This window comes from Kryptolebias marmoratus, linkage group LG15, assembly GCF_001649575.2.
Source record: "Kryptolebias marmoratus isolate JLee-2015 linkage group LG15, ASM164957v2, whole genome shotgun sequence".
Lineage (NCBI taxonomy): Eukaryota > Metazoa > Chordata > Actinopteri > Cyprinodontiformes > Rivulidae > Kryptolebias > Kryptolebias marmoratus.
Genome location: NC_051444.1, coordinates 12,889,350 through 12,908,261, shown reverse-complemented (window position 1 = coordinate 12,908,261; position 18,912 = coordinate 12,889,350). Strand labels below are relative to the sequence as shown.

At 36.1% G+C, this 18,912-nt stretch overlaps 1 protein-coding gene across 2 annotated transcripts in view; it reads right to left on the bottom strand.

Annotated features, from left to right (window-relative positions):
- The window catches only part of LOC108237360 (MAM domain-containing glycosylphosphatidylinositol anchor protein 1), a 166,339-nt gene that overhangs the window by 27,111 nt on the left and 120,316 nt on the right, over positions 1–18,912 (bottom strand). For both annotated transcript variants that reach the window (XM_037979938.1, XM_017418722.3), the window contains exons 8-11: positions 18,259–18,588; positions 16,923–17,222; positions 11,784–12,050; positions 11,503–11,651 (exon numbers count right to left, since the gene is read on the bottom strand). In XM_037979938.1, coding sequence (XP_037835866.1) covers positions 11,503–11,651; positions 11,784–12,050; positions 16,923–17,222; positions 18,259–18,588 — 1,046 coding nt within the window. The remainder of the gene's footprint in view (positions 1–11,502; positions 11,652–11,783; positions 12,051–16,922; positions 17,223–18,258; positions 18,589–18,912) is intronic.

Below are 18,912 nucleotides of genomic sequence, written 5' to 3'. Positions count from 1 at the left end.
CAAAAACATGAAAAGAATAAAAAACATAAACATGGTAAGATACCGTATGCACTATATTGGTTTTACTTGTACTCTTACATTTCCAGTTTTAGAATATGAACACACCATTTAGGATATCTGAGCATTTATCCAATCAGTTTTCTCCTGATTCACTCATTAAAAGCTTCAGAGGCCAGGATATGTAACATCTCTTTGAAGCATTTCCTCAGCAATTTGTACTCTAAAGCACACACAAGTTGGTTTAGTTTTAGAGCACTCAGAAAGATAAGTGATTTTTTTCTTAGTAATGCCATGAGAAGGACTCAGCAACTATTACCTGAGAAGTAGGAATTTAATACATATTTCTTTGCCCGTCCCTATTCAGTTATTTGTACTTTTCCTGCAGCATTGTAATGTATAACCTAATCATATTACCCCCACATAAACGAGTGTAAATCAATTAAATTGGCTGTGCATCATGGGAATGAAAATGTAAAATGATTATGATGTTAAGCAAGTCGTTGTTGTCTCATTTTTTTTAAGTTAAGTTAGGGCTTTTTTCTGTCAGCATTGCATTTAATAAAGAGCTATTGCTGTGTTATTCCACCCACGGAGAGAAGGATCCATTAGCTGTGTATCTGCCTCTGATCCCAGCTACTTAAAGACCTGACAGTGAACTCAATCTAATGCATTAGGTCAGCCACTTCACCATAACAACTTAGTACACCCACAGCATGCCATTATCAGGTAACACATAAAGTAGAGCAGCAGCATGTGTGTGCAAGTGTGTGTGTGGTTATTTTAAATGTCCACTGTACAGATCCCTTCCAAGCCTGGTTCGCACAAGTTCAGACGCCTATTTTGTCATCCACCATGAATGTAGATTTTTCCATTATCTACCCAATATAACTTTTTATATTTATAGATTGATTAATTTCACTAAAAGACACGAGCAGATAAAATATAAAAGGTGCATGCTCAATGTTTTACTCAGCTAACTGTGACAGTTTCTTATTATTACACTTAATTGGGGTTAACCTTTGGCAGTAGAAGTCACGGTCCTTTCAAGTGCCTGTAGTAGCTAAAATATATCAATATAAAAGTATGAGTTAAAGTTAGCAGTAGAAGGGTGCTAGCTGTAATTTGGTCACAATGATTTTTAAATCTCAAAAGAAGGCATTCATCAAGTCTAGGCTTTCCATTGATTTCTTTGTGTAACTCATTCTATTGCCACTTTTTATGTTTTACATAAATATTTTATTTTTCTGCTCTTGCATGATTTAATCTTTTTCTACTACTCATTTGTTAGATTTGGCTTAAGTTATTGTGTTGTTATGTACAACACTTTGGTCATCTCTGATTGTATAAGAATGCTTGATGAACTTGATTTGATTTTGCAATTCCAAGTGTCTTGGTGCACAAAGAGGAATCTTGCAAGAGCAAAGCAATTTGTTTACACCTTACTATAAATTCATCTCATGTGATGTCTCCTGTGAATTCCTCTGTGGCTGGCATAATTTATTTCTCCATAACAGAAGTCAGAGGCTTTAAGCTGTTTTGCCATCAAAGTAAAAAACTGAATTCCTTGAAGGGATGCATATAGCCTGCCACCTGTCATGCCATTGTTTTAAACCAAGGCATTCTAATCTTAAAACGTGTTGAAGTTTTAGCCATTTTGGTTAAATATTGAAAAAAAAAAATATCTCAGAGCTCTGTTTACCTTCTAAAACAAACTTTTTCCTATGATCAGTCTGTTGAGTAACAATTGAAGTGACTCACATTTGGATTTCTCACCAAAAACTCACCACAAGTGTGTTTTTTATTCCTAAATTTTGCCTAAATTTTTGACTGAAACCAAGTTAGTGATGTATCCCATAGCATTTCCTATAATTGCTCTTTATATAGCACTACATGCTTTGACACCCCTACCCTGCTTCCGCTCATGTCCTCTGGCAGTCAGTTTGAGGCGTGCTGCTCCTGTTGCACATCTACTCACCAACACAAATTCCAACTCAGCCAGATTGAGCTGATCACTTTTATTGACAAAAACCAGGGTGATTCATGCCTGAGCTGCCAAGAATTTGGTTTTCTCGCTCCAATTACTGTGTGAGTCCCTCATGGCAGCCACAGCCCCCAAGCCCTCCAAGTATGTGCTTGGCAACATACTTGGAATCAAATCCTTCCTTCCTAACCAGGCTCTTTGCCACTAATGGCTGTTCAGTCTTCTTTTCTTCTTGCCATTCTGGATGGTTCAGCGTCACTTGCTCCAACTTTTCACCCTCTGTTGCCAGTCATGAAGAATCCCTTTACCTCGTGAAGGCAATCAAAGCTGGCTAAATTACTTTTTCTCACCTAAAGTAATACTTTTCATTTAATAATTACTTTCATAAATAGATGGGCATTCTTTAGTTTGCTCACTGTGTTTCCATGGTTGTCAAAGCTTTCTTTTGCAAAGAGATCTAGAAATTTAAGGCTGATCTACCATTACATGACACAAAAATTATTATATGGCTTAACAAGAACTTAGAGGTGGAATGTTGCATTGATTTCCCAGATGTGTCTCATCAAATTTCCTGCTAAAAGGTTTTGCACACCTCTTCATTAACTACAGATCCTAATATATTTGTGTTGTTGAAATATTTATCTGTCTAAACTTGCAAATTGCAGGTTGGGTGTGTAATGATGTTGATAAATTGTAATGACTATACTCTGTACTGAAGTATGAGTTGTAAAAAAAGATTTTAAAAAAATTAAACAATGAGAATGAATTTTGAAGCATTTTATCTCACATGACTAATTAGATCATTGATTAAGCATTTAGGCTTTCAGAGAAGATGACCAAGCAATATCTGCAATATTATTCAACTTCAGTTTTACAGTATAGCAAATGTTTCTAATTAAAATAGATACTTTGTAAAATGTTGTATGGTAAATGTGACTGGTTACATGTGTGTCTATATGTTTCGGTTAAAGATCCTCTGCACAACCATGAGCAAAATAATGTACAGCTCTACCTTCTGGGTACACGTTGCAACCTGGTTTGTTTTCTTTCCCAGCTTAATAAAAGTTGCTTAATGTGCATTTTAGTTTCAGTAGTATTTCCAAAGCTCACCTCAGCTTCCATGGGGAATTAGATTAAAACATTACAAATGCAGTACTTCTCAGCAAAAGTTCAGTGTGCCTAGCAAAACACACTTTTAAAATTAAAATAAGGAAGTACTGCAGCAACAAGCCAAACATGTTGTGTCTCTTTTATAATATCCTTATAAAAAACTGCAAACATTTTGTCAGTAAAATAAATGAAAACTATTCAAATAGATTTAAAATGTGTGCATGTGTGTGTTTGTGTGTGTGTGTGTTGGGGGAAGGGGGTTGTCTCTGTAGAGACTTGCCAACTACCTGACTGGAAGCCACAGATTCAATTTTGAATTGTACTGTTTTACAAAGTTATTGATTAGTTCTGAGTCACTCTTTCATTGATTTGGAGCATTGCTCAGCACCATTTTCACAGCTGATTTATGGTTTACAGCAATCTGAGTCATTCGCTCACATATTTGCTTTATTGCTACCACAGCTGACTATACAGACTCCTAATTAAGATGAGGGTAATACAGTAAAAAGAATTGAGGAATTTTAACATCGACATTTGCACAAATTCAATCTTACAAACATTTTCACACTAACAGTATATTTGTTTTTTTTTTTATTGACTACAACAAACCTAGTATGTGTATTAAAAATAAATAAATAAATCATTTCTGTACACTTTAAGCTTTAGAAAGCAGAACGAGTCTTTTGAAAGGTTGCACATGATTTGTGGACAAGGAAATAACTATTTTTGGTTTTCTTTTATAGTGAATGAGGGACAGTTGACAAAAAAGTCTTTACTCAGAGTATAAATGCTCAGACACTGTGTGGAGCTACAAACACACACCAGATCAATGAGGTGCCGAAGTGTGACTCAGAGGAGTACGGTTTATCCCATGAAGGTTAACATTATTGTTTCTCTGGTAGTCTTTGGCCTCGTCCATACGTAGCTGGATATCTGGTAAACCGAATAGTTTTTTTTTTTTTTTATGCGGTTTGGTCTTTCATCCACACGTAACCTCCGTTTAATAGCACTAAAAGTGACTGATAGTGAAAACTTCTCCTTTTTTGTGTTTGCGTGTGGACATTGGTAACGGGAGATTTAAAGGTCTGCGCATTATAGTCTGCGGGGGGTGATTTTTATCTTGGTTCAAATGCATTTTTGCCTGTTTGTTTTTACAAACCCAACTGCTACAATACGTTGAATTGCAAAGGAGAAGGAGCGTTTGGAGGGCAGCGATTTTACAGCAGCTGTCCGTCCTGATACAGAGGTACAATGCTGCCGTCATTCAGCAACGCCATCACCGGTTTTGGATCAGCGATCATAAATGGTGATGATTTAAACATGTCAACGTTCAGTGGTGAAATCCAGCAGGTTTGTGTGGATGAACACTTTTTAAACTGATCCCGGGTGGATGGTATATTTTCTTCAAACAATGATGGCGGAGATATTCGGATTTATAAAGACCCAGCTACGTGTGGACTAGGTCTTTGTCTGGTTCTCTTGGTGGGTCAGTGGCTATAATGTGTGTTTCTTCATATATGTCCAAGTGACATGCATGGAGAATAGGGGGCGAGGAAGAAAGATGCAGGCAGTGACAAGAGTGACATATTTCAGGAGGAAGAAATGTTGGATGATAGAGTGATATGGTCTACTTCTACTTCTTCTACTGTTGACATTTGTGTGTGTGTGGTTGTGTGTGTGTTTGTAAGAATGTGTCAGTGCCAAACAGATGCTTTCGAGAATTTCATCCAGGCAGTGTTTTGAGTTGGAACTTTATCACACTGTCATCAAAGGCACAACAAGACAAAGAATGTGTGAAAGAGGGGGATTAGCTGCTATGAGACACACAGAGTGATATGGATGTGAGAAAGGCTCAACTGACAACATCAGTGGGGGTGCGTCTTTAACAAAATGAGAAGTGCAAGGTTAATTTTTTCCCTCATTTGTTAATTGACCTCTTTTATGACTAATAAAACAAGATTCTGTAAGCGTGCATTGTATGTAAAGTGGTCAGCATGCATGGGATCTCTTTACATCCTCACTTGTGCATATGAGCACAGATAAGATGGTAATTTGCATAAATTATTCATTAATTTGAATTAATGCACATCTCTAATTTTCATGAATATTTTTAATCCTTCATATATATGTTAATGGGATGTGTGTTTGTCCATGGAAAGGTGCTGATAGATGAAGATTTGACATTTAAATTAGGCCCAAGTAATGCTTGGATACAACAATACAAGATCTAACTTGTTTTAGTTTGAAAAAAAAAAACAGCATTGTTTTTTGGAAGATTTTACAGATCTGTGTAAAAATGTACAAATACCAAAAAAAAGATAAAAGATATAGGAAATAACAGAAGCTTTTCTGAACACAGGCCAAATTTCAGCTGGGAAAGACACCAGCATCCTATAAACTGAAAAACAGGAACAAGGAACCCTTGATGTAGTTCTACAGAAATATGTGAATATTTTTATTCAGCCGATAGTATACCACTTTTTAAAATTTTTGGTAACAATATTTGACTGATTTTCTTTTCGTGTTATGGACACAACCAGGAACGATTTTTGAAATGTTTTCTGACTGAGGAGAACATTGGGAAAGTTTTATGTGGTTCTGTACTTCAAGTTTTAATTAAATCCTGGAATCTACGATGTTTCCAATGTGGCTAAAACCCCTAAAGGCTTATGAACTGGTGTCTGAGAGATCAACCTGTTACTTGAGTGTGTTCCATGTGCTGCACACACTGAAACTAGTTTGAGATAATAATGATCTGCTGTTACTTTGAGAGAGCAGATATTCTTCCTGTTTATGAGGGAAAAACAACTCTCATATTAATAAGTAATCATACACCTGATGTGCGAAACATTTGTAGTGTTATGTGTTCAAAAACAAACAAAATTGCAGGACATTATTTGAAAAATAGCTCAAGCTGTTCTTTCACCTGCCACAGTCTGCAACATCTGATCAATGCAACAAATGAATGTGTAAAACTGAAGCAACATTTAACAAAGAAAAAAAGTTTCAGAGAGAAATTCACAAATTCTGGATCCTGTCAGCTACAGGAGAGTCACTGGTTAACCTTGCCATGCACAATCAAATTCCAGAAAATAACTCTTCAAAAGGTTGTATTTCACAGCTGTGTGTAATCCAATTAAAATTAAAGCCAAACTACTGTCCAGCAAACCTTACACACATCACAATTTAGACAAGGTATGGTTTAGACAAAACTTAAAATATGCTAAATTTAATTCAGACAAAAGGTGAACAGATGTTTTATGTATCCACTGATCAGAATACACATAGATGTCAGCCTTGAATCAAATATAGTTATAATTTTATAAGGCTTTCACTTGTAAGAATTTATTTCTCCATCATCTGCACACACTCTATCCAAGGACCAACAACAAGGGCTTCTTACTTCCTGTGGAAACTCAGGGACTTTTGGTGACAGATCAGGAGTGGTTCAACCCTCAGCCAAGCTTGATGCTGGCTCACCAATTAGGTTGTGTTAGTTTTACTTTATAACTAAGCAAATTACTCATAGATTGAAGGTTTATTGGCTGTTTAATGTATATTAAAACAATTGCTTTTTAGTTGATAATTTTACATGGTTGTGGACACTCTTGCAATAGAGATCTCTTCTTTCAAAAGTAGAAGCACTGATATAGATTTACTAAATGTTTTCTTTATGCATCTTACCACAACGTTGTTGACATACACATGTTTACTGTCTTCATGCATAAACATGTTGTTTGTCATGCTTGCAGAGTTTCTGGCTTTGAGCAAAATATATCTGGGACATTGTGACATTGACTTTTACTCTTGTGTATCTAACATTATCAACAGGCACTCTTTCTCCAGGGAAACTGACAATAACATGTTTATCATAAACCTAATGACATTTCAGTCTCATTTGCAATTATTTAGACCTTTACAGACACAATAAACAACAGCAAAAGAAACTGATGTTAAACTGAGCAGCTTGTCAGTTTCTGACCTTGTTTCTAAAATCATAAGAAGTCAAGTTTGTTTATAGCTATTGCAAACCTTTTCTGTTTTCAGAGGCATTAGCTTTTTGCTCACTGGGACACTGCAACCAATTACTTGTTGCATATTAATAGCTTCTGCCAGTTTACAGTTGATTTGTTAAGAAAGACACTTCTGCACATTTGACCAGCTTAGAGAACAGCTGCAGCCCATTTGTGTCTTGTTTAGTTGTCTCAGAAAATGTGGAGAGGAAAAAAAAGACTCATGACTGCAGCTATTTACTGTAGGTAAAGGAATGGAAGTCAAGATTTACACAGCACTATTGTTCGTTTAAAATGTGAGCTATAGAATTTCTCTGAACTGCTGATTGTATGTGAAATAAAATCAACACTGCTGCAGGTGCCTGTCTATTAAACCACCGGCAGCAGTTCAGACTTGGATTGTGTTAAAAGTCATAGGAATATCTTACTAGGTCTGACCTTACCACTTTTCTATGTCAGAGTTTTACTGAAAAGCATTTAAGTATTTTTACATGTGACACCAACACATTCATTTCTACCAGATTAATAGAAAGCAACACCTGTGAGGAGGATGCTAAAATGTGAAGTTTTTTGATATTGGTGCAAAATAAATTGTGTGGAAAAAACAACAAATTGTTTAGGTAATTTACCCTTCTTATTGAAAAATAAAATAAAAATTAAAAAAAAAACTACCACATAATAATTTTCTTCGGCAAATAAAAGAAGTGATTTGGAAAAACGGCAGGGGGTAGAGAAGGTTGTGTTGTAAAGAAAAAGAGGTGTAAGGACAACTTGATAGAAAAAGGAGGGCTTGTTGACAGGATTAATTCCTACACATAGAAACCCCCTGCAGTAAGGTTGAAACTAAATTAGGAAGTGTAAACAGAGATTTCACAGCTCTGCTGGAGAGTGAGGATGCTAACCCAACAGACTGGCATCAACTCAGAGATGTATGCAGACACTCTGAATCCTGGGTAATATGTTGGCCAGCAGTTATGTACAGTATTTAGAAACTGAATTTTTGAGCTAAATATGAAATCAAAAATAAATAATCACTGACACACAATTAAAATGTGCATACAAGGAACCAGAAAAACATTCAAATGGTGATTTTTAGATCTACTACAAAGAGCTCCATATGAACTCAGTGTTTGCATGTCTCTCCTGGGACCCCAACATCATTTCACATGTGCTAAAAAGATAGAGTGTCAATGTGTTAAAAGGATGAGCTGTAAAAAAAACTGACAGTGAGAGATAGGTTGTGAAAATCAAAAAAACATTATCTTTGAATGTTCTACTCTTAATCATTGAGGGAATGTGTGAGAGTCTGTGTTTTTCTTTAATTTACATTACGTATCTTTATTTTGCACCCTTACTGCCTTTCTCCACATTTTACTTTTTGTCTCTTCCTGGTTACTCTCTATTTACAAAAAAACAACAACAAAAAAAAAACAGTGCTGGTGAAAAAAAAAACTTAAATTAAAGTTTAACGACAATCAAAGGTGTCTAAATTATCCACCAGACACAAATATTTTTTTAGCACAGTAATTGTGACTCCTTTACATTGGTACCTCAAAGCAAGAAAAATGGAAAGAAAAATCAGGAAAAGAGAAGAAGTCCTAAGACATGGAGCAGTAGGAATATAGGCTGGGAGGATCAAAAAGGCGAGATGCTAGTATTAAAATAAGGGGAAACAGAAAAAGGAAACAACAACGTTGTGTGAACATTTTCAGAAAGCTTGAGCATTAAATATAAAATTGCTCATTTCATGTCTCTCTGAAGAGTTTTACTTAATAAAGAAAGCATATATATCATAAAATAGGAGGGCAATTAGTGATTCATCTACAGGGAAGCTGCTGGCAGACCCCACGGTCCTCCTGTTTCTCTCACACATTTATTTAAACCTCAGCCAGGAGTATATGATTCACTATTATTCTTCCTGTCTTGTGATTTAGGCCTACTAATCCATAATGCATGTGACAAAACAAGAAGGTGGTCTCAGGTTTCTCTCCTAATGTGCGGAGTCTCAGAATCTGTCTCTAATCAGGCAGTCTATACCTCTAATGATGTGTAAATTGTGTTAGCGTCTGGCTATAAATCTAACTGGCTAAGAGTTACTGTTTTCAGAGGAAATTCCAGTACACAAATTTTCTATATTCTAGATTGTGAGACTATTTTAATGCTCCTTGTCAGGTTGTGAAAATAAACTCACATCAGTGCAAAGTCAATCATATGAGTAGAAGCAAAAACATGAAAGTGTTAACTGTCTCCAAGCTTGAGATGAATATAAATGAAAGATGCCAGAAGTGGAGACCTTCATCTTGAAAAATCTTGCCTACAATTATTAAAATGAAATGTCTTTGCCTGTCCGGTACCCACATCCAGTATAAAAAAATCATTATATGGAAACAAAATCTGAAACTCTGTAGCCTTCCGTGAACGTCAGCACCTCAGTGCTTGCCACTTATCTTCACATTTTTGTGTTCTTGAAATCTTCTGACAAAATTAGACATTCCAAACTGACTATTTAAAATAGTACATTGATGCTATTAGATGGGAGTACCCAGAAAAAGATTAAACTAAAATCTTTTTGTTGTTGTTGTTGATTTTTTTTTTTTATCTTGGTGTACTCAGTTTTTAATGTGAAGCTACAACTTTAGTTATACACAATTTTTAAAAATCGTCTGAAAGAAATGCAAAAGAATTCTGAAAGCTAGAGACCTTACAAATTGAAAACAAGAAAAACTTTGTTCATTCAGTGCACGTGTGTATTGATAGCACACGCTTGACACTCCTAAAGCCCTTAAAGCTCCATGTTTACTTAGCATGCAGAATTCACTTCGGTAAGATTTGGAGCTATGTAGGATCTTGTCTTTGTAAGATTTTCCACTCAAGGTGATTTTTACAATCTCAGACCAGTGACCGGTGTTTATCTTGTGCCATCTGCTCCATCGTTATTGTCACTCCTTGACCAACACTCACTCTTCCGCTCTGCATGTGGCTTGGTGTGTAATTTTTTTTTGCAGAACAGCCCAGTGCTTTTAGTAACTCCCTGACCTCTGTTCTGCCATTGTCTCCCTCTGCCTCTCAGTGCACACCTCTGGTTCCAATGATTTGTTGCATTCACCAAATTCATTCAGCCTATATTGTTTCAGGTCACTTTCCAGCCTTCTCTCCAGCTACCAATCAAAACCAGTAAATGCAAATATCAAGAAAATACTCTGCATTGAGTCACTGGGTCTGCTTTGTGCTTCCCAGTCTGATTGTTTAAATCTTGTTTTAAGCCAAATATTATCAGTCTAGAGCAGCTCGTAAAATTCAGCAAGTTTCCGCTCAAATTAAGTTTTATTTTTAAATTCCTCAACCAAACTATTATGTACAAATTGTATATATCATATGTGATATAATAATGGTAATGGTAAAAAAAGATTCTCCAATTCAAACCTTTGGGAAAAAAAAGTAAAATTAAAAAAAAAAACAAACTTTTGAAACAGCTATCTCAAAATACAGCATTTGCTTTTAGGTAAAAGAAACAAACATACAAAAAACACAATGAAAGGTGTAGTTATAGCCCCCTTTTCTTTTCTGCTACTATATATCTAAATAACTTCAACAAATATAATGCTTTAAGAGCCTCTGAGTTTGTGAAGGATTTTTTTTATGTTGCACCCAAATTCAAGCAAACTGACTGTCAAATATCTGTATAATCTGTTAAACTAAATTCTTAGATAATTCATGTAATGTGCTCTCAGTTGAATGTTAAGTGAGTATGTTTGCTCAAATACATTATGTTTAATTTTGAATTGATGCTTAAGATTTACTAATTTTAACAATCACCGCTATTACTGAATATGTAAGAAAAAAAGTGATCATGTCAGTCTCAGTTCAGTCTAAAAAAAAAACAAAACTTTTTTTGTTTTCTTTAGAGAGACAGCCATGGTGTTTTTCTTTACTTGGTTGTCGTATTAGTTTCTCAGGCTTGCTTGTCTCATTGTCTCTGTTGGCTCTCTGTATTTGCAGAGACAGAAAGCTAATGGAGTCCTGCTGTCAACCACAGCAATCACACTGTCATTAAGGCAGGAACAACTGCACTGCTTGCAATGGATTAGCATAGATTTAAAAGAATGTACGTGTTAAAATTGAAAAAAAAAAACACATAGACTGAAATAACTTATCTGTGACCAGATAAGACTCATTTTGGGTCTGAATCTAGACCTCACTTCATGATTTGATAACCTGGGGTTTACTGAGTTTTTGATAAATACTTCAGTGTGTCTGTGCTAGTCCGTCCATCCAGCTGTTTCCAGATAAGATAAATATAACACAGTATGAGCACAGACTCATACTGAGTGTATAAATGTGTGCAGAAGCATGCCGATAAATGTGCCGCTCAGTAGTGTTTGTGTGGGAGTACTTTACCTTTCGGACATTTAGCCAGTAGCCTATAATACGGTCTGTGGCCTGAGGATCTTTCTGTGTCCACTGCAGGTTGTAGGAGTAGTTGTTTCCCTTCAAAATGCGCACAGGGTTGGGTGTATCAAAATAAAACTCAGAATTGTAGGGTTTTGCTAAAAGCCAAGCAAAAAAGGAGAATTAAAGAAAAGGAAACCTCTTTCAGAATGGAACAAAGTGGAAGATAAATATATTCATAATTTTTGGAAATAGGTTGAAAAACTGAAGGCAAATTTATGTTTTCTTACCAGAGACATTAAAAGTGCATGTTGATGTTCCTGCGCTATTGCTGACTCGGCACTCATATGTACCGTTGTTGGTGAGTTCCAGTTTGAACTTCAGCTCTGGCGTCTCCTTCAGGTCTGGCATGGACATTCGAATGGAGTCGCCGTTTCGTGACCAGCGGATGTCTGTTAGTCGAGGAGGGTTGGACCGCAGGACTGTACATCTCAGGGTCACTAACTGATTGTTTCTGGAGCGCACATCCTGAAAGACTGGGTCCAGACTAGGAGGGTCTGTGGAGACAAAGAACCAGCTACTTTAAATCCATGATCATTATCATCACAAATAACAAATATTTAAGTTTTTTGTTGTTGTTGTTTTAATTGATTAACAGCCCACACCCATTCCAAAAAAAAGAGTCAAATCTTTATTAATATGTCATAAATTAATCTTGAACAAGGCAGAATGGAATACAATTATTGTGTACATAAAATGACTTTTTTTCTCCTTGTGTATTTCATGATTTTTTTCAGCTCTGATTTTTTTCCAGACAACCAGGAAAGATGGATTCTGACAAATAATCAAACACAAAACAACTGCTAATGCCTAAAGAGATCAGGCATTACAAGGCACAGCCCCATTCCTGCTGCTAACCTATCCTAACTGGTAGTTATTAACCTGTCAGAAGTGATGTGTGGCACTGCGGTTAATGACTGACTAGCCACTGTTGCCCTGGGGTCAGCGGAGACACAACACAGCCAAATTACTCTGCCACAAATCACAGACCAGCGAGTTCACCCCCGGCTAATCATGTAGATAGACAAGATGCTAATAGTTCTCCCGCCACAAGAACAGTGATGAGATTTGGTGTTAAGGCCCCCAGAGGTGAAGCAGCATGAGTATGTCCCCGTATGAATCAAGTTTATCAGACACAGATGTGTAATTACACTCTAATCTAAGCTATAGAAGTAATTTAGACAGATACAGAACAAGCTGCAGTATGGATGAAAATGAGACACAGAGAGATAACATAAGAAGAAGAAACAGAGAAGAGGCTCCTAACTTGTTTTATACAAGATGAACATATTTTTGTTACTGGTTTAGGTTATGTTTGTACAAGCTTAATTAATCAACATAAAGTTGATATATTAATATAAGTATATACTACACAAATGTATTTTTATTGCAAATTCAATCATTTGTTTTAAATGTGTTTTTGAGTGTCTTTGTGTTTTTTACTTCTCTAACTTTGGGCAAACATGCTCATGCATCAAATCTATACTTTTTAATATAATTTCAAATTATTTTGTAGCTCAAGATTTTCTTCTGTATTGCTGACATCTGTTAACAATTATTCTGATTTTCCAGGGAAAAACAACAAAATTGAATAACTCCAACTCAGCATTCTGTGATGGTGAAATATGATTTATAAAATATGATAAAGGCGCACCAACTTGTATTTTTAGCTCAAAAAGATGCTTGTGAAACATAACATAAAAGACATTTAATTGATAAACTGTATCTTGATAAATTCATGATTATTCAACTTTGTTGCTGTAACTACATCTTCTTGTTTATCTAATTTTGTTTTTTGCCATTTTTACTTATTTTAAATAGAACTGATTTAATTTACACTAACTCAAAGTAAATTGGTAAAAAAAAAAATTAATTTGTTTGAACCTTTATATATATATTATTTTAAATGTGAAGAAAGCTCCTTGCTGTAATGTAAATATTGTGACTATATAATTCCAGTCAACACAGACAGACCATAATTCCTGTTAGGAATCAGTTTAGTATTCTGTGCTTGTACTTCAGTCTAAGGAACATGAGCGAGCACCTGAATGCTAAAAAGACTGGAAATCACCACAACATGTACCTTCATAGTTTCTGTACTGTTGCTTTTTGGTTCAAAACTTGTGTACTCTCCTGGTTAGATAACCAGATTAGTGACTTTCTGCTCTTTACCGTACTCATGACTTCCTTGAACCATTAAATATGTGCTAACCACAGCTTTATCTGGAAGAGGTGACTGATGTGTGAGAGGTCAAAGGTCTTAATGTAATCCAATGGACTGATTAGTATATGGTCACATACTTGTAGACATATATTTGCATAACAACGACTAAAACCATGGGGCAAGGGTAAAGAAAAACATGCAAACGGTGTAGCGGTGGTGACAGAAGCAGAAGAAAATGGAAGAAAAAACAGGAAGTGAGACATGACGTTATTTGAGCCATTTATTAATCATTCCACCACCACTACAGTGTGGTAGAAAATCTTTGAGCCAAGCCTGACGCATCAACGGCAACCATTACAAAAGTTTCTGTATAGTAGGTTGCAAGCTGTTTAGGTAACTTCAGCTCAACTTTTCAAGTCTCCTAAGCTTTGTTTTTCTATTTATTTCCTTCTCATTTGGAGTTATGGCACTACACTGCAATGTTTCATAGTCAGAACACCATAATCCATGTAAACACACCATCGGTATCTGTCTTATTGAATACAAAATAGATTCCATCCAAGAACGCAACACTGACCAAGCCAAACATACAGTAAATATATATTTACACGAGACTGAGAGGAGGAAGGGTGTGTTTGTTAGGTTTTATAAGAGAGAGGTGAGAAAAAAAATATCCTAAAGAAGACAACAATGAGGAAGACAAACGACAGAGAAAGTGTGGTGTGAAAGTAAAAGAAGTCAGTGATTGAGTATGGGAGGTGGTGAGTGAACAAGAGGATGCAGGATGCAGAAAGAGAATGACAAGGCAGAGAGAGGGCTTCTCTCATGGCCAACAGTTAGCTGATTGATGATGATGAGAGTGGCAATGAGGAAGAACATTCTCCTCTCTATGGGAGGAAAACAAGGACCAGCGGAGGGAGGAAAGATTTCAAGGCAAAGAAGGAGACGGAAGAGGCACTGGAAGCAAAAATCTACATATCTATTTAATTAAATCTGCCTTGTCTGTCATGACACTTTTTTTCTTACACGGGTAAACACGGAGAAGAAAAGAGACACCTGATTATTTTAAAATGTGAAGTAAAGTGTGAATAAAATAGGTCAGCAGAACAAGGAGATGAAGGAGCTGGTTTTCTGCATGTTTAAAGCTGTAGCCATAGAGACGTTCTCATTTACGTTTGTTTTCAACTCGCCTATCATTTTCACTTTTTTGATTTTTATCTAATCATGTCCTTCTCCCTCCTTCGACCATCCTTTACACTGCTGGTTCCGTCTGAACCCCATTTTTTTCCACGCTTAGTCCTGCTCATGTATCTGTCTCTTTGCTGCTTTTTTTGTGGGTTTTTTCTGTCCAAAGTGGGGTGACCACCTGCTCCATTAATCAGAGTTGGCTCAGCGGGGAGAGCAGTGCTCACAGAGTGTTGGCCTTCCACCCTGCCACCATTAGCAAGCCAACTAAAGACTTCTTACAGAAGAGAGGAGAGGAGAGAAAGCAGTGTTTGTGCCTTTATTTATCAGATATGTCAAAGAGTGGGAAATTAGTCCAGGACTTTTACATTCACACTTGGCATGGAGTTATTGAAATGCATATAAATGGCAGATTCTGTGCAGGATGTCAACTTGCTGCATATTTGCTGATGAAAATTAATCATTTTGTTTTCAAGGTTTCTCGGTTTGAGCAAATAAGTACAGTTGCTACAATGTACTACATCATTTTCTGTCACCTTCAAACTGCATCCGCAGACATGTCTTGAAATTTGTCCCTGATATTTATTTCAAAACGGATAAGGTTGTTAGTTTTGTAGTGTTAAAGGTCAAGGTCCCTGTGACCCCATGTTCTAAAGCCATCCATACTTTCTGAAGGAAATTGGCACAAATGTCCACTTTGTCTTTTTGTGAAACTGAAATTTAGTGATCAAGAAGTTTAAAGTACAAGATTTCATACACCAGTTGTGACATGTTTTCACACAACTAACACTAGGTATATCGTAAATAGTTGAAGTGATGTCATTTTATGTCCGATTTTGTTTTCTTTAGCTAAAAGTATTTTCATTTTTAGATATTTTTCCTGCTTGCCAAAGCGTTTCTCATTTTGTTTGCACAAGTTGATGTGTTTATCTTTATTTAGTAGCAGATTATCTTGCCATCCCCCTTCTCTCATTTCAGCTTTACCGGCAGATGGAGGTTAAGAAATGGTATTTCCTTTTGTTTGTTTCCTTTTAATACTCAGACAGACACAATAATCACTGTTTACCAGTTGCTGATATATTACAAATTTTCACCAGGGCTTCCGTTAAGGCTGGCCTGCAGACCGCTGCAGATCATTTACTTTGTCCACTATTCACCTTTCAGCCTGCCCACTCCCACCCAGGGTCCAAGGGTTTTTTTCAGTGCAGAGACTGGGACTTAAGAGGTGTACTGATAAGGGCTGCGTTTCACTTTTGCATCTGTGCAATCTAAAAGATGCGCAAAAGCAGAATGACCACTAAGAATTTCAGCTCTCATAAATACACATAGGCTTATTTTACTCTGTCAAGTTATTATGTCTGCTGTGAAAAGGCCGTTCATCTCAGTCTACGTGCTGTTGCCCTTCTGACATTCAAATCCCACAACAAGCTTAATTTCCTTCAAATCTTTTTACAACTTCAACTGACAATTTCCCTCTTTTATTTGTCTTTAAACAGATGGCTAATTAGGAATGTGAAAAAAAAAGATTAGCTATAAGATGTTATTAAAATTAACCCAAATTTAAGGAATTAGATGAAACACTTATAAATGAATAGATGTACTGCTGTGCAAAGAAGCAGTGCTGTGGTTACATATCTAATTTTTTTTAAACTGGTGAGTATTCTTAATAAACCCTATCATATTAATTTCTCATTCCAGAGTTAATGAAGCCCAAGATTAAAAATTAACAAAAAAGATTATCCGTCAAGTTCATGACTTCCCAGACCATATAATTATAAAGAAAACAAACAACAATAAAAATAAAACTGATGCTTAGACTGTACTTAAAACTCTGAATAAAAAGAAGTGTTTCAATAAATTCATGGGGAGGCCTAAACAACCTGAAATTAATACCATCAAACTGCAATGTCAGGTCATTTTAAAGTGTGTAAGTCATGTCTTTTATGTCTTTTTATTTTTAATGCTGACTGACATTTTTGTTTATGTCTTTATGGTAAAAAAAACCCTGATCTGTACTTACATTGCACATTCAGTTGAACCTGTGCCTCCCTGCGTTTGATGTTAAGGCCATTGTACCGAGCTGTCTGACACCGATACAACCCCGTCATGTCCCTGCTAACGTTCTTTAGCCTCAAGCGGCCATCAGGTGTCTCCACTACAGGTGTCCCAGAAGGCATCAGCAGGTCCTTCTCTGTCCGTGACCACAGAATTGGAGGACGAGGTTTACCATCAACAACCAAGCACACCAGGTCAGTGTTTCCTCCCTCACGAACACTTACAATCTGACCTCCTGGTGGGACTGACAACACCGGAGGAGAAACTGTAGGGAGAAAAATAAAAAGCAATTTTACAAAGTGGTAAAGTATAAGATCGACTACAAAGTATTCTGAAAGGAGCTTACTTTTCATTTCATTAGACCAGCAGATTGACCAAAGTGACATCTAAAACAAAATTTGGTTTTTGTTTAGCCTGCAATTACAATATCCACTCAGCAAAACATAACATTAAAATATGTTAGAGTAATACTACTGATTTGTCCATTCTTATACATGTGTGATGTTTTTATTTTAATGACTGACCTTGCTGACTTTTTTTAAAAATATCTCGAAAGATGAGTCAATACAACAGAAGAAAAGGAAGGGAACACTATTCAAAAAGTCAAGAGACACACATGACTTTAACATTTAAATGCAACAGAGTCAAACCCAGAATAACTAAAACAATCACAGAATATTATCATGTGACATTGAACTAAATTTGTCTAATATTTACCAAATTTGTATTATAAATGTAGTACTAACTTAAAACACAGATAAAAGTGCACCATAAAAACTGTATATCACTTTAATTCTTCTGTGTGACGCCGAAGAGCAATAAAGAAACAAAATTAGGAGAAAATGGAAAAAAAGTAAATATTCTGTCAACATTATTATTATTTTTTTTTTAAAAAGGCAGGATTTAAAAAAAAAAAGAATAATTCTGTTTATAGTCATAGTTACTGTCAAATGGATTATTACAGCAATAAAAAGTTATGCTGAGCAATTAACTCCAGCATCAAACAATTAAATACTGGGAGGAGACATTTACAAGTTGATTTCATTTCAGAACAATTTGAACAAATAATGTACTGCAATGAATGCAATCATTTTTTTTTAATAATAATTTCAGAATGGCACCATTGTGTTGACCTATCCATTATAAGTGCATTTACCTCATATTATTTGTGATGGGATTTTATAAATAAGTGTTGGCTTTTCCAGAATTTTTCTTTACTTTTTATGCGTGATTTAGCCAATTGTGTGATTGACTGATAGGCAAACATCTGTCATGACTTCGAAAGAAAAGGACAATCTTACCACTGTTCTGAGAGATGTTGACATCCACTCGCATCTCTGGCACCCTGCTGCCAGGGAAGTTTACCACACAGCTGTAGGTCCCCAGGTCTCTGAACTTCATATCCATGATCTCTAAGCTACTTGTCCCGGGTGCCATGTCCGGGTCACTGCGCAGTAAAATCAGGTTGTCCGAGTTGAACACTGTTGCACCGTTCTTGTACCAGGTGTAGTTGACTTTGTCTTGTGGGGTGGCATCAACGTGACACGAGAGCTTGAGGTCACGTTCCATCTGGAGGTTCTCACTGTCCTTGTTAGAGTCAGGTGTAATTTGGAAGGTCAGGTTGCTCATTGCTGCATGTTGAGTGACCAAGTGAAGAAAGAGGAAAAAAATTGTTAAGTTAAAAAAAACAAAACAAACAAACAGAAAAAAAACAGTCTGGGGCATTATCACTAAAAGTAAGATAAATCAGCTTAACAACATGGGCTTCACACACAGTTCTCTGCATGTTTTAGAGACATCTTTTCCTGTTTTTCCTAATTCCATGTAGCAATGTAGCATTTCTATGGTGGAGTGTACACAAACTACCCAAATTACCAAATCTATCATAAAACGCACATATAAGTCCTGGTTATGAGTTATTCTTACCATTATTAAAATGTAGCCACGTTTTAATA